Genomic DNA, 15768 nt, shown 5'->3' on the forward strand with positions numbered 1-15768 from the left:
GATAGACAGACAATTCCATTCACCCTGAAATTCAAAGAAGCTTGCAGGAACAAAACATGAAAACCTTTCTGTGCTCCATATGTAAGCATCGAAAGTATCAAGCAAAATTACTGTAGTTTTAGACACAAGTGGAATTCTTGACAATAGGAATTCTTGCCAAACAGCCTATTTAGCGTAGCTTTTTGCAGGGTCTGGCACTAGCCTTAAAACTCACACCCAGGCTAACTCTTATGAAATTTATGAGGTTCGGTGACATTGAAATGAGTCAGAAGTAACACAAGATGAGCGCTGGTAGTAACAATAATGTAAATTTACCATACTGATAAACATGGTGAGTTTCTAAGGAATGATTTTTTGTTGTTGATAAAACAAGAAAACAGCTGCTGAAGATATGGTGTGACTCATGATGTCAATATCATCTGTCAAATCACGAAAAGACACGTAGAGAGGATGTGACAGAATGGTGTGCAGGAAACAGAAAAAGTGTTCCCTTATTTCTATACATTGCTTTTTCCTCTATTTGGGTCGTGAAAGCTCTTCCAGACATAGTAGAAGCAAATATTGGATACTCCATGGCAAGCTGATGCCCAACTGGGAGCTAATTTTACTTAATATTTTGGTTGATGAATGGTTTTGCATCTTCTGTGTCTATTTTTCTTTCCATCTAGCTAGACAGAATGTGTACATGTAACATTTGTTTGCCTCTATGACCTTTATATTTTCATTTATTTGTAAAAGCAATGTGATTAAATTTAAAAAAAAATGTTGCAAACATTTGTCAAATCTGCCAAGGAAATTCTCATTAATAACTTGTCTCAAATGCCTTAAGTGTGCTTAATTCAAAGATGTAACAGGCTGCTTCTGGCTAAAAGAGGAAACTTGTGTTCAGCACATCTGTGTAACAGGAAACAAATTTTGGTCTCCGTTGTGGAATGTGAAATAATCCATCATTAATTGTTGCTGCTCTCGAACTAATTGTAACGTTTTTGGGTCTCATATTTGGTTGTTATAAGTTTGCAAGTGTGCTGGAAAACGGGTAAGAAAGAAATAATGGAAGAAAAACGAAAAACATTTGAAATATAATTTTAAGAATCCTGAAACCCAAATCCTGCAGTTTATCTGAAAACTGCACGTACTTTGACTCATAACTCAAACATCAGGCCCTTTCTTTGAAGCAGCTTATAATAAATTTAAGACATAGAACACCACAATCTCTTGTAATGGAACTGAGGAATTTCTGAGTGGAAACTATTTGAAGGAATGTCTTAAAAACTGATGTCAAGAAATGCAGATGACTTATGCTTTTCAGCATCTATTCAATCTATGACCCCTGCTGAGTTGATAAGGAAGAGGCATGTCACAGTTGCAGAAAAAAAGAATCACAAGGGAAATCAAAGTATCCGTGAATAAGACTTTGGAAATGTTCACTGTCATGAGAAGAGCATTTTCCTGATGGTGTGACCTCATTCCAATCAGTACAGTAGCTAGTAGAGAGCTGTATTGCACAGAAGGTGGTACGATGAAAACGTGTTTGCTTTTTGTCACTTATGATGACTGTTTCCTGTGTTAGGGGAAAAAAAAAAAAAAAAAGAACAACTCCAAAATACTGAACCACCCCTGGCAGTAACCAACAAAGTAGGTTTTGGAAATAACACTCTCATCAAATCCATTTTAAGGCACTTAAACAGCTATGTCATATTTTTTTGTGTGTAAAAAAATAAAATATGCATTGAAGCAACGTTCACAAATACATGTCTTCAGAACTGCTTGTATGTACAACCCTGTATGTATATACATCGCTGCAGAAAGACCACCTCCTTCCTTATACCGTTGGCCTTGTCAACTTCACTCCCTATGAGAAAGGAAAACATGACATCAGAGTTGGACGGTATCCACGAACAACGTGAGAGCATCAATTAACACCAGATAATTTATGCTACGAGAAGGAAAAAGAGGCCCGCCTAGATAGCATTATATAACCCATGATCCAAACCCCTGGATCACTGGCCTGCAGAATCTGGCATCTCCCCCATGCCCGGCATGGCTATTCATCCCGTCTGCTGTGCATTAGATGGTGCCTGTGGGTCTCAGTCAGTATTGTCTGTAAAGCAGAGGAGACACTCAAGGATACCATTACGATGGACACTCTGTTTTTGTGGCCAGGTGGGAGTGGCTAAATATTCCAAGCCTTCTGGATTATTCTACATTAGCCAGTGGCCCCCTGGTTTGGAGTGGTTTCTGTGCAAAGGGAAAAATGAACAGCGTCCAGTGTAATCTCTCTTTTGGAAATGCTTCTGTTACTCTGCAGGATAAATCCCAGAGCTTTTAAACATGTAGAAGAAAACTTCATTCTGATTAATTTGCTGTTCATTATGACTGTATATTATTGATGGAGTATTAGGATTTTCAAATAATTTTCTTCATTCTTTGTCAAAATTTATATGTATAAATTCTGGTCTATCATGCATACACACATTGTTAAACACGAGCATATATACAAATGAAGTTTTCAAAGGGGATAAATAGTAAAAGAAAGAAAATTACTAAACTGCTCCTGTACCAATTCTGAGTGGGAAGACCCCAGCCTGGAGTGGTCCCCAAGCACAGAATGGTGTTTGCTAACATTTTGTTCAATTACAAGACGAGGGAAGGTGCTGGAGGGCTACCTTCTCAGGCAGGATTCTGGGGACCTAGGGCTCTCCATCTAAAAGCAATCTTGGGGATGGCGGGGGGAGAGATAAATTAGGAGAGTCTGGGATTAACATATACACACTCCTATATATAAAATGGATAAACAACAAGGACCTACTGTACAGCACAGGGAACTCTACTCAGTATCTTGTAATAACCTATAATGGAAAAGAATCTGAAAAAGAATATATATATATATTCCTATATATTTTTATTCTTATATATATTCTTACATATATAACAATCACTTTGCTGTACACTTGAAACTAACACAACATTGTAAATTAAATGTACTTCAGTACCAAAAATTAAACAAAAGCAATCTTGTATTTCTGTTTGGAGCATCGTTGTGGTGTAGCGGAAAGATTTTGGGGGACACATAGACCAGGGTTCAAGTAATAAGTCTAGCACTGAGTAAACCCACCCCCATAACCCTGGGCAAGTTGCTCAAGTCTCTGGGCCTAGCTCCTATGTGTTCAATGGGGATAGCAGAGCCTGCTACAAACAGTGTTGTAGAAAATAAGGAACATCAGTGATGATAACAGAGATTATATCAGATAGCTTTTGTCAAATACCTGCCATGTAATCCTCCACAACTCTAAAGAGTAGATGTTATCTTGAGTCTTAGTGTGGCAGAGACTGAGGTACAGAGATGTGAAGTAACACGGCCAGGGTCACACGGGGGTAAGGTGGCAGAGCTGGCAGGATGGCTCAAGGGCCCACACTCCGAACCTGGTGAAGGCTGGCACATGCTTAGCATAACACAGAGCTTAACAGGCTGTAGTGGGGCTATTCCGTTTTCAGGGCACTAAAGGACACGACACACAGTGCTCTGTCACTGGCTATCTCCTTGACACCTTGTGAGCAGGCGAAAGAAGTCTTGCAAAGTCTGAGCCACTGGGAACAAGGAAGAAGCCAGCTCTATGGGCACTTCCGTGGTATGTGCTGCATCTAAATTTTGTATGAGTCACTCAGTTTATTTTATTTTGGCTGATAATTTAGAAAATCAAATCCACAAATATCAAATAAGTAACAAGACTTCTGAGCCAAGTGTGGTGAAATTGACGTCCTTGTGTGGCCTCCTTTGCTACTGAAATTTTATTTTTTAATTCCCAAACGCATAGTACAAAGAAGTTATTATGTGTCTGGAAAATTAAAAATAAAGTAGACACTCTGGATAAACCCAGGTGCTATCATATTTAGAAAGGCATGTGAAATCAGGACACATACAAATCATCAGGTGGGCAAAGATGGTGGGCACCTGAGCAGAGGGGCACATATATTTTGAGTATATTTACTGAAACCTTAATCCACTGCAATATGCCCTTCAATATGAGCAAATTAAAAAGGGCTTTTAAAAACTACCTTTTAAGTATCATCGTGCTGTTATAACAATATAATTAGCCCTCAATCCTCTTGTTCAAATTGAATTGGATTAATGCTTGAATGCAATTAAATAATCATTATTATCATTTACGATATTTTATTATATATATTTATATATATTATAAATAACATTATAACTATTATATATTTATAATGATTTATAATGATATAAGTCATTATTTATATTTACGATAATCATTATTATCGTATTTAGTTAAGAGAATGTGTACTTGAGAACAAGGTTATATGTGCAAAAGTTAAAGCATATGAACAGCTAAGATTCAGAAATAGCATATTTCAATGTGACTTGGATCCAAATAAGATTCTTCCAGAGTCTCACCTTCTGCCTTGACACCATCCAAGACTTTATCGTTGGCACCAACACACTTCCCAGAAGGATCTGCACCGGGTGGTAGATCAGCAAGGGGACGGATATTAAAGAGAGGTACTCATGGCCTGCAAACACGATCTTCAGCATTGGAATCCCTGATGAACAAAGAAGACAGAAAACCTAGAGGCAAATTCAGTCTGTCATCAAACTAAAGACATACGCCACTAAAACTGGACTTCCGATTGCGCCGCCTTTCCATTGTGTATATTCACAGAACTAAAAAGGGAAGGTCTGGAACGACTCACCAAATCTTTCCATCTTCCTTTCACTGTGTAAACCTCCAAGCTCTATCTAGAACAGATTAAAACTGAAAAGATGGTCGGTTCAAGGGCACCAGTAACTCTCACTGCAAGTTAGCAGCCTGTCTAACAAGGAGAGGAGAGAAGATAGTGGGGAATAGAGTTTCTTTTTTTTTTTTAATTTTTAAATTTTATTTTATTTATTTATTTATATAGCAGGTCCTTATTAGTCATCAATTTTATACACATCAGTGTATCCATGTCAATCCCAATCCCCCAATTCATCACACCACCACCCACACCCCCTCCGCCGCTTTCCCCCTTGGTGTCCATACGTTTGTTCTCTACATACGTGTCTCAATTTCTGCCCTGTAAACTGGTTCATCTGTACCATTTTTCTAGGTTCCACAGATATGCGTTAATATATGATATTTGTTTTTCTCTTTCTGACTTACTTCACTCTGTACGACAGTCTTTGGATCCAACCACATCTCAATAAATGACCCAATTTCGTTCCTTTTTACGGCTGAGTAATATTCCATTGTATATATGTACCACATCTTCTTTATCCATTCGTCTGTTGATGGGCATTTAGGTTGCTTCCATGACCTGGCTATTGTAAATAGTGCCGCAATGAACACTGGGGTGCATGTGTCTTTTTGAATTATGGTTTTCTCTGGGTATATGCCCAGTAGTGGGATTGCTGGATCATATGGCAATTCTATTTTTAGTTTTTTAAGGAACCTCCATACTGTTCTCCATAGTGGCTGTATCAATTTACATTCCCACCAACAGTGCAAGAGGGTTCCCTTTTCTCCACACTCTCTCCAGCATTTGTTGTTTGTAGATTTTCTGATGATGCCCATTCTAACTGGTGTGAGGTGATATCTCATTGTAGGTTTGATTTGCATTTCTCTAATAATCAGTGATGTTGAGCAGCTTTTCATGTGCTTCTTGGCCATCTGTATGTCTTCTTTGGAAACATGTCTATTTAGGTTTTCTGCCCATTTTTGGGTTGGGTTGTTTGTTTTTCGATATTGAGCTGCATGAGTTGTTTATATATTTTGGAGATTAATCCTTTGTCCATTGATTCATGTGCAAATATTTTCTCCCATTCTGAGGGTTGTCTTTTCGTCTTGGTTATGGTTTCCTTTGCTGTGCAAAAGCTTTTAAGTTTCATTAGGTCCCATTTGTTTATTTTTGTTTTTATTTCCATTACTCTAGGAGGTGGATCAAAAAAGATCTGGCTGTGATTTATGTCAAAGAGTGTTCTTCCTATGTTTTCCTCGAAGAGTTTTATAGTGTCTGGTCTTACATTTAGGTCTCGAACCCATTTTGAGTTTATTTTTGTGCATGGTGTTAGGGAGTGTTCTAATTTCATTCTTTTACATGTAGCTGTTCAGTTTTTCCAGCACCACTTATTGAAAAGACTGTCTTTTCTCCATTGTATATCCTTGCCTCCTTTGTCATAGACTAGTTGACCATAGGTGCGTGGGTTTATCTCTGGGCTTTCTATCTTGTTCCATCGATCTATGTTTCTGTTTTTGTGCCAGTACCATATTGTCTTGATTACTGTAGCTTTGTAGTATAGTCTGAAGTCAGAGTCTGTTTCCTCTAGCTCCGTGTTTTTCCCTCAAGCCTTCTTTGGCTATTCGGGGTCTTTTGTGTGTCCATACAAATTTTAAGATTTTTTGTTCTAGTTCCATAAAAAATGCCATTGGTAATTTGATAGGGATTGCATTGAATCTGCAGATTGCTTTGGGTAGTATAGTCATTTTCACAATATTGATTCTTCCAATCCAAGAACATGGTATATCTCTCCATCTGTTGGTATCATCTTTAATTTCTTTCATCAGTGTCTTATAGTTTTCTGCATACAGGTCTTTTGTCTCCCTAGGAAGGTTTATTCCTAGGTATTTTATTCTTTTTGTTGCAATGGTAAATGGGAGAGCTTCCTTAATTTCTCTTTCAGATTTCGGAATAGAGTTTCTTCGAGAAGGCTGAGGCATACTAGTAAGGTAGAGGTTGAAAATGGATCTTTTCTGCACAACGCTGTAAAGCAACTATACCACAATTTAAAAAAAAAAAGGATCTTTTCTTGCTTAGTAGTGAAACACTCTGTTGGTCTTTAGGGAAGCCTGCCTGGCACCATTTCACAGCCCCCAATTTCACTTTGGGGCTGAAAGTATATGGTAAGATAAAGCATGGTATATACGGCTATAAGTAGGAGGGTACTTTAGCCAAATAGACAGTAATAAAGGCTTTTGCACATTCTCTTTTGGCCAAGAATCTCGAAGCGCTTTAAGCAGTACAGTATACGGCAGATGAATTCTAAAATCTGTGCTGAATGATTAAACCCCACAGCGAAGGCTGTAACGGAACTCAGGTAAATGAATACTACTTCTGAGTCTACCGCTCTGTTATATCCAGGGCAAGGTGTGCATACTTTGTAGGCAGCTGCCTAACATATGTAACTATTAAGCTTCTGTAACAGAATTCAGACACTGGTGATTTGACTATTATCACCAATTGCTTTAATATGGTCCAGTTGTCAGTACGGCTGTGTATGTACATCAGTTTTTCAACTGAATAGTTTTAACAGCTTAGCTTTCTTTTTGTTTCTTTGAGAACAACCACTGAAAAGGACCCAGGCTCCTAAATACACACAATGATGGCACAGAAATAACGTTTTATGATAGCCTGGTGAGGAAAGCTCTGCTTTTTCAATTATTTTTATCTTCTAATAAATTTCAAATCTTTATGCAAAAATGTATTTCATGGCTGCTTTCTTTTTCATAGCCTCACATATCATTGCCATAAACTGCAAACACTTAACTCTTCCCAAACAAAGTCTCTCTCAAAGCTTCAAGCATATGCATTTAGATTTTTGCACAGCTTCTGTCTTCTTACTAATATAAAGAACAAAGGAGTTTTCTTTTTAAAAGTAATATGCTTAATCCACTTATTGGATTTGAATTAGATCAGTGTTAGATATTGAAAAGCAGCATTTAATATTATAATCCCAGAGGGCTTCCCTGGTGGCGCAGTGGTTAAGAATCCGCCTGCCAATGCAGGGGACATGGGTTTGATACCTGGTCCAGGAAGATCCCACGTGCTGCAGAACAACTAAGCCCGTGTGCCACAACTACTGAGCCTGCGCTCTAGAGCCTGCGAGCCACAACTACTGAGCCTGCGTGCCACAACTACTGAAGCCCACGCGCCTAGAGCCTGTGCTCTGAAACAAGAGAAGCCACCACAATTTGAAGCCCGCACACCGCAACAAAGAGTAGCCCCCATTCGCCACAACTAAATCCCACACGCAACAACAAAGACCCAACACAGCCAAAAAATAAATAAATATAAAAATAAAATAAAATGAATAAAATCTATAAAAAAAATTATAGTCCCAGAAAGTTACTACAGTGAGAAATGAAGACCTGAACATATACTACTCCTGTTTTCAGGAAAGGTTATTTGGCTCAAAAGGATGATGTGAAGGAGTTGGGGGGGTGGCGTGGAGTAATAGTGGGGCTAAAGGGAGCAAATGATAGAAATATGGAGGTATGTGTCTCTAAAAAATGGTCAGAGCAGGGGTTTCTGACCCCAAATTCAAGGACGATGGCTGCTGGGCTAAATCACCTGAGTTACACTTTCTTGGCTAAGTTCAGGCAGGCTCTGGGTCATTCTTCAGCAAGCTCAAGCAAGCTCACAGATATGGTCACAGGGCTGCTGCTCCAACACGCAAGTTCACAAGGTATCTTAATGGAAGCGACATCAGTTCACTGTAGTGTGATGAAAAGATAGTAGTAATAATGATAATAACGGTTTGTATGCAGTGAGTACTTACTAGATGCCAGGTGCTGTCAAGGGCTCTCCCAGGTGAACAGACAACAACTCTCGGTGGTTGATGAAACCTATTGTTTGCACCATTTTACTAATGAGGAGACTGAGACGCCTCATTAGTGGTCAGAAAACTTTCCCAAGTGGTGGAGTCTTTACTGCAATCCAGGCCACCTGGGTTTCTAGTCCTCTGTGTCAGGTAAGGGTCAAGGCCTCCGAGGTCTTCAGTTCAAGATGCCACAGGCGTGGCAGCTCCATGAAGCAGAAGAGGGCCTGGGATGCAAAGAGCTTTCTGGTCCAGAAGTCCTTTCGGAACTCGCTCCCCTTGGGCCCCTAACCCTCCCAGCAGCACTTCCGCGGGCAGCAGACCTCACACTCCCCTGCTACACACGCCGGGGTATTCCTGTGATTTCACAGCGGCCAGGAGCTCAGTAACCGCGAGGCCTACCCCAATAGTGGCAAGGGAACCCCAGACTGACACTGCCTTCAAGAAACCTCCAGGTAGAAACCTTCTGTGGACCCTGCTATCACTTTGTATGAAGTTCTCTTCTGGTCCTGGGCCGGTTCTTCAGCTCTTCCGTCTCATCTTTGAACACACTCTTCTGTACAGACCGGGCTGGGACTCTGCAAACATCACTCCTCCTTGTCAGCAGGCGGCCCCCTGGACACTAGAGGAAGGCTGGAGAAGGCGCAGGGGGCTGGGGTTCGGCCCCAGCGGCTAGCCCATTGTGCCCCTCCTTGAAGGTCTGACCCCTGTTTCCTCTCTAGACTTCTAGGTTCTGAGAACCCCGACTTCTTCCTTTGCTCCCCCAGCTCCGGCTAGTTCCTGCACTTATTACTCCTTCATTTCCTCACTGTCCCCTCCCCGCTTTCCCACACTGTTTCAGTGCCCTATGTTGACGGTGTGGCGTGTTTGCCTGCCTCACCCTGGAGACACAGGCCCTCTCTCACTTGGCTTCGCACCCCAGTCATCCACTTCACCTGGAAAAGAGAGGGCTCCCCCATGACTGGCCGCGGCTGTAGACATCTGTTGAATGAAGTAGGGATTTCTCTTCATCACTTTGTGTGCCTGCAATACCTTCTTGTTAATTGTTAATCAGATTTCCTATCACCACCGCTCTCAGTGACTAATGTTAAAAATATGATTGAAAATCACATCAGGGAGAAAAACTTAGCTTCCGGAGATTAGGGGCCAGGTCCCTTTGCTGCGTCTTTGCTTGTCACTCTCTCAGGGTGGATTCACCACCGGCTAATCCCCGGATGAGGGGAGGGGGACTCCAGAGATTCAAGTCAAGCTGTTTGTTTTGGGAACCTTTCTGTTCCCTCTGTCTGAAACTCTAACTTACTTCTCGATCATTCAATTATCCACTTTCCTTTTCAATTATTAGTTCCTTCGCAATCTCTTCTTTATATCTCAGTCTTTCCCCTGCTTTCCTTCAGTTTCTCCCCATCGGCCCTCCTGGCAGCTTCCACCCTGTGCATTTTCATTTTCTCGAGGGTCAGAGTAGGAAGAGAAGTTGGGAGAAGTCGGGGGGTGGGGGGGAGGTAACTATTCTACGATTCCACGTCCGAGTGGTCCAGTCCACCCTGGCGATGTTTGGAAGCGGCGAGTTTACGATCTCTGTTCTAGGGCATCTTTGCCGTGTTTCCAGCACTATCAGGACAAGCACTGGAAATGCAATAGAGAGAGTCCTGGAGCTGTGAGGGCCACTGCACTCACCACACTGCGATTTCTGTCACCTGGCCACCAATGTGGCAACACTTGACCTTCAAGTCAAATCAGAGAGCATCGCTATGTCTTTTCCCAGAAGCCCATGTAATGCACCACCCTTTCATCCTCTTCACCCACCCTTTCAACAATTCACTCAATCGTTCATTCAATTAGCACTCACTTCACAGAGTAACTAAGGGGCGGCCCCTCTGTGACCGTTACCACTCCCACCGCCTCCCCGTGACCTTCCTTCAGGGCTCGGTCAGCCCTCACCCGCCCGCGCACCCTCGCCCCAAACCCATCTCTCTGCCTTCAGGCTTGTCCCCTGCAGGGTATTTTCCAGTCTGCAACCAGGCTGAGTACGAAATCTCTCTCCGTCTCACCACGCTCCCCTGGGCTCTCTCTGTGCTCCAGCCATGAAGAGTGTGGTGCCGCTTCGTCCCCTCCTCTCCCCAACCCGTGCCCATGCCCACGCTTTAGGCTCTAGAAGTCTCACCTCTCGGTCTTTGCACGTGAGTTCCTTTTGCCCAGGATGCTCGCCACCCACCTCTTGACCTGCCCGATTCCTTAGCCCGCAGTTTCTAACCCGCCTCCTCTGGGAAGCCATCCTTGATGTCCCAAGGCTCCTTTCTGCTCTAGGCTTACCCAACCGGGGCGTGTTCTGGCCTAGCGTTTGCTGCATTCATTATCGCTGCTTGCTTCGTGTGTGTGTGTGTGTGTGTGTGTGTGTGTGTGTGTGTGTGTGTGTGTGTGTGTGTGTGTGTGTGTGTTTCCCTCACTAAGCTGTTAGCTTCTTAGGGTCAGTGACTGTTTTGTCTTCATCTCTGAGCATCTTAGTGCTCAGAGGAAGAGCACTGAAGGATCGGACTTGTGCTTTTCCAGACCCCATCATAAAGTTACTGTGCAGACTATCACTCCATTTTCACTCCATTCATTAACTAGGGAGAAAAAAGGGCAATAATTTCAAAAAACCAAACAAACTTACTCAAGAGAGTTTTCTTTTTCAAGTAAAATTTAAATATAGGACTCTTTTCATCTTGCGATCACTGCGGTAATATAAATGAAGCAAATTAATTTTAATGCTCCCAGGTACTGATTCTGTGTCACTGTGGTTGACAGGATCCAACTAGACTTTATGAGACGGCGTTTGACTTTATGGAAGTGAACACCATGCGCGCATTTACAATTTTACAGGGACTTTAAGCTGTCATGCTGAAAAATGTTTATAAAACATTAATCAAAAAATGCCTCTTTAATACAATGCATTGTCTGAAAGATGTTAGAAGGCGCATATTGTAAATGGATTCTTTTTCTGACTAAAGTAATTTCCACCAGAAGCATTTCCCCACTGCTGTACAAGTACACTGTGTGCAGAGATAAAGAGCACTTCCCCAGCACATTACTACCTGCTCCAAACACTTGGGAAATCACTAATGTATGGCATGCCATATTTCCATGTCACACATGACACATTCGTCTAAAATTATCCAACAGACTTTGACACTGCGGCATATTCCATAAGCAGAGCTTTCAACTGACATCTGCCAACTAAGAACTTCAAGTGAGAGCTTTCTTCTTCTAACAAGCAAATAAGGGGTTTCTTTTATCCTACACCCAGGATGGAAAGGATAAAACAATACGTACCAGAACAAGTGGGGGTTCCCCCCCCTATTTTAAATGTTTATTTTATGTTCTCTGAATTAGAAAATTCCCTTTGTATCAGTGTTCCAAGTTTCAACAGTTACTACTTTCTATTGGATGGACGGTTTTTAAATTTTTCTTTGAGAAACAGACATTTTTCTTCCTCGATTAAATATGGACCTTTATATACCTCTCACGGAAGGCCGCTCTATTGCTCACAATATGAACACCATCTACTTTATATCGTTGTTCAGAGTTTACTTGTAGGTGCATGATGCTCTCACCATCTACTCACTCATTCATTCATTCAAAAAATACTTTCTGGGCCTCTGCTGTATGTGATTTCCCGGTGCTGAGGATATAAGGAAAATAAACAGACAAGGCCCCTGCCTTCTTGGGGCCCACTTTCTGTAGCACTTGCCCCAAGCACCTCGGCTTTCCTTCATCCAGAGAGTGAGTGCCGGCCTGGTGCGTGCTTACCAAGTTTCTACAACTCAGAGTTTGGGGATCATCTTTGACTAACCCCATTTGTCTTTCTACCTGTAGATCAAGTCACCAAGTTCTGGAGATTCTCTCCTCTATCGAGCACTGTCCTTTCCCCTCAGTTTTCACTGCCACCTTCCTAATTCGGTTCCTCATAAAATCAAGCCAAATGACTCTTTCAGCCTCCTGACATAACCCCCTGTCTTCAGACTCTTCCCTTCATCAATCCTACAAACCACAGCCAGATTAATCTTCCTAAAACCCACATTAATTAAAGCCAATACCCTGCTCAAGAATTACAATGACTTTCCAGTGCCCATTCATCAAAACCTCTACCCCTTCAACGTCAGTAAAGAACGACTGCAACTACCGCCATTTTGTAAGTGCTTCCTGCCTGCCAAGTGCTTTTCCTGCATTATCTCACTTAATCCTTAAAAACAGCCCTAAGAAGTAGGTGGCAATTTCCCCACTGAAACATGAGGCAACTGAGGGGTAGAGCAGTTATGTGACTTGCCTAACATCACACATCTGGTAGGCGGTAGAGGCAGAATTAGACCACAGTCTATTTACTTTTAGTCACTAACCTATGTTAACTCCATTAAACCAAACTCTCAGTTGCCAATTGCTGTCACTGGCTCAGGCCTAGAACTTTCTTGTCTTTGTAAAAGCTGAGCCCCTGACTCGATCTTGTCCTTTCTCTCTGGGTGACTAAATCCTACGGGTTGTCTTGGGCTCAGCTTTACATTTTTTCTTCATGGTGAAGGTGGCCTCCCTACTGATTTCTTCCTCTTTTGAAGAATGAAGCCTCTCTTCCTAGTTGCACTCCGTAATTTCGCATTTGCTTACGTTGCCATTATTTTCTTTTGTGTAGGTTTTGTTTGCCCCTGAAAATAGGCAAAGCCTTATATTTTTCTTTTAGCCTCCTGCAGTGTTTAAGCACAGGACTGGTACTCAATACATGAATGATTAATTATTGAAGAATAGGTGCTAAAGCAATGTTTCCCATCAAAAAAGACAGGACAAGAACAAATACTAGTTGCTTTACTGGACTAAAAAGAGAATCCTTCGCACACACCTCTGGGAGAGGGTTGTATTTCAGGAGAAAAATATATTCAGTATGGCAGGAAGGAAAGAAACTGGTCTGACCGTGGAAACCAAACTTTGAAATGAGTATTGAATAGTGGAGTAGGAGAGGAAATATACTGAAAAACACCCTTTGTGTTTTTGAACTTGAATATGTCACTTACTTTCCCACTTCGCTAAGAGAAGAGTATACGCCAATCACCTGGATCATTTCCTGTCTTTCAAAGGTTCATTCGCCTGAATTCACATGACTTGTTTTCCATTTAAATTCTTTCTCGGATGTTCCAGTGAGATCTGGAGAGAGCTGCTGGCAAATCTGGCATCGAGCTGCTTAGCTCTTCAGTCGTCATGGAGATTTCCCACTTTTGTTTAGTTTGTTCTTAGTTAGAAACATCCATAATTTTACTCTCCAAACATCTTACACATTGTTATTTGAATTCTATCTCTTCCTTCTTAGTGCATCTCTCAGTTCAAAAGCCCACGTTTGCCTTTAAGAGTCATTGGGATAGATGGTCTCCCCAGTCATAATGTAATTGAAGAAGGCAGCCGCTGTTAGAGGAACACAGCCACTCTTTTCAGGCATCACTAAATGCCAGTCTGGGTCCCCTTCCGACCCCACGTGCGTGCACGCGTGCGCGCGCACACACACACACACACAAACTTTCTCTTCAGAGACAAATAGTCACAGAAAGTCAAACTCACTGGCGCTGATTTATCTCAGTTACTAAACAAAGGGGTACTTATATGCCATTTCTAGAACACAAAATGGTGCCATGATAAGGTACACCAACAGTTTTGGAATTTGTTTAGAAAAGGCTTTCAGTTAGGATTTTCCTAAAGCAAGCTAATTTTCAGTAATATAGCTGTCGTTTCATGCAGCAATTTATAATTTATTATGTCCAGTAGCCTACACAAGGCAGTACAGGTAGCTGTTACAAAGCCTGATACAAGACACAGAGAGCCCCGGGCTGGAATCCCATGCTTACCACTTACCAGCTGTGTTACTTTGGTTAGGCAAGTGATTGAACCTCTGTTTTCACATCTGTAAAATGTACCTACTCTGTAGGGTTTTTTTTCTTAATAAACAGTAAATGAAACAATACACAATGTCTGGTAAGTAGTAAGTCTTCAGATACCCTTCTAGGTGCAGTGAATAAGTGGGTAAACCAATACCCCTCCCCCAACCCCGCCTTCCTGGAACTTATGCTTTTATTGGCTAGGGAGAGAAGATGGAGAGTGTCATGCCAAAGCTAGGTGAAGAGCAAATTCCACCCAACCACAGAATCATGGCACAGGGCAGTGAGGAAATGCAGCACTGCAAAGCTGTTAGGCAAAATGGATGCAGTGAACATTTGGGTTATTCTAAATTTTGTGTCTCTTTTAGAGTGAGTAAAAAGAAAGGCCACCTACTTCCAGGTTGATGGGTATGGCTTGGCTTGCTGTCCATCAGAGAGAGGGCCACTAACGTGTGGCCTGTTGGAGCAGGTGGTACGTCTGCACAGCCCCCAGAATTACATTCTGCTCGTAATGCTGGCTATTCTAGGACTTCCCCTGAAACCCATTCTGGAATGTTCCAAAGGCTGGCGAGTCTACTTCTTGCAGATTCTCTTAGGAAGGTGGACAGGATGTCACGGATCGTGTGACCTGCTCTCATTCACTCCCATCTAAATGACTGGTCTTTTGCTCAAATTCTCCAAGGTATTTTAATACACAGATTGGGCTGCCTTACCCTTGCCAGTGATTTACATTTTATTTGCTTCCCTGTTCTTTTCGTGTCATTCCATCTGTAATGGAAAACTGCTATATTATCTTTTTTAAAAATTTATTTTTTATTTTTGGCTGCATTGGATCTTTGTTGCTGTGCGTGGGCTTTCTTTAGGTGCGGCGAGCGGGGGCTACTCTTTGTTGCGGTGCGCAGGCTTCTCATTTCAGTGGCTTCTCTTGTTGCGGAGCACGGGCTCTAGGTGCACGGGCTTCAGTAGTTGTGGCTCGCGGGCTCTAGAGCTCAGGCTCAGTAGTTGTGGCATGCGGGCTTAGTTGCTCTGCAGCATGTGGGATCTTCCCAGACCAGGGCTCGAACCCATGTTCCCTGCATTGGCAGGCGGATTCTTAACCACTGCGCCACCAGGGAAGCCCACCATATTACCTTTGATGTGATTCCACCATCAGAACCTCTATTGTTGCTTTATGAGACACAGAAGGAAAGATTCTTGTCCTTTTTGTAGAAGGAGTCATCCAAAATGATGTACAACTAAATAATATATGCAAATAAGAATGCTTTAGTTTTCTCAGTGTCCCAGTGA

The 15768-nt window shown here is 42.0% G+C and overlaps 1 protein-coding gene across 1 annotated transcript in view; it reads right to left on the minus strand.

Moving 5' to 3' along the window:
• Nucleotides 1–336: 336 nt before the first annotated feature.
• SLC10A7 (solute carrier family 10 member 7) overlaps nucleotides 337–15768 on the minus strand; it is a 263505-nt gene continuing 248073 nt past the window's right edge. The window contains exons 11-12 of the mRNA XM_007472000.1: nucleotides 4418–4563; nucleotides 337–1852 (exon numbers count right to left, since the gene is read on the minus strand). Of these exons, the coding sequence (XP_007472062.1) occupies nucleotides 1823–1852; nucleotides 4418–4563 (176 nt within the window). The 3' untranslated portion in view covers nucleotides 337–1822. The remainder of the gene's footprint in view (nucleotides 1853–4417; nucleotides 4564–15768) is intronic.

Source organism: Lipotes vexillifer, unplaced genomic scaffold (assembly GCF_000442215.2).
Source record: "Lipotes vexillifer unplaced genomic scaffold, Lipotes_vexillifer_v1.1 scaffold269, whole genome shotgun sequence".
NCBI lineage: Eukaryota > Metazoa > Chordata > Mammalia > Artiodactyla > Lipotidae > Lipotes > Lipotes vexillifer.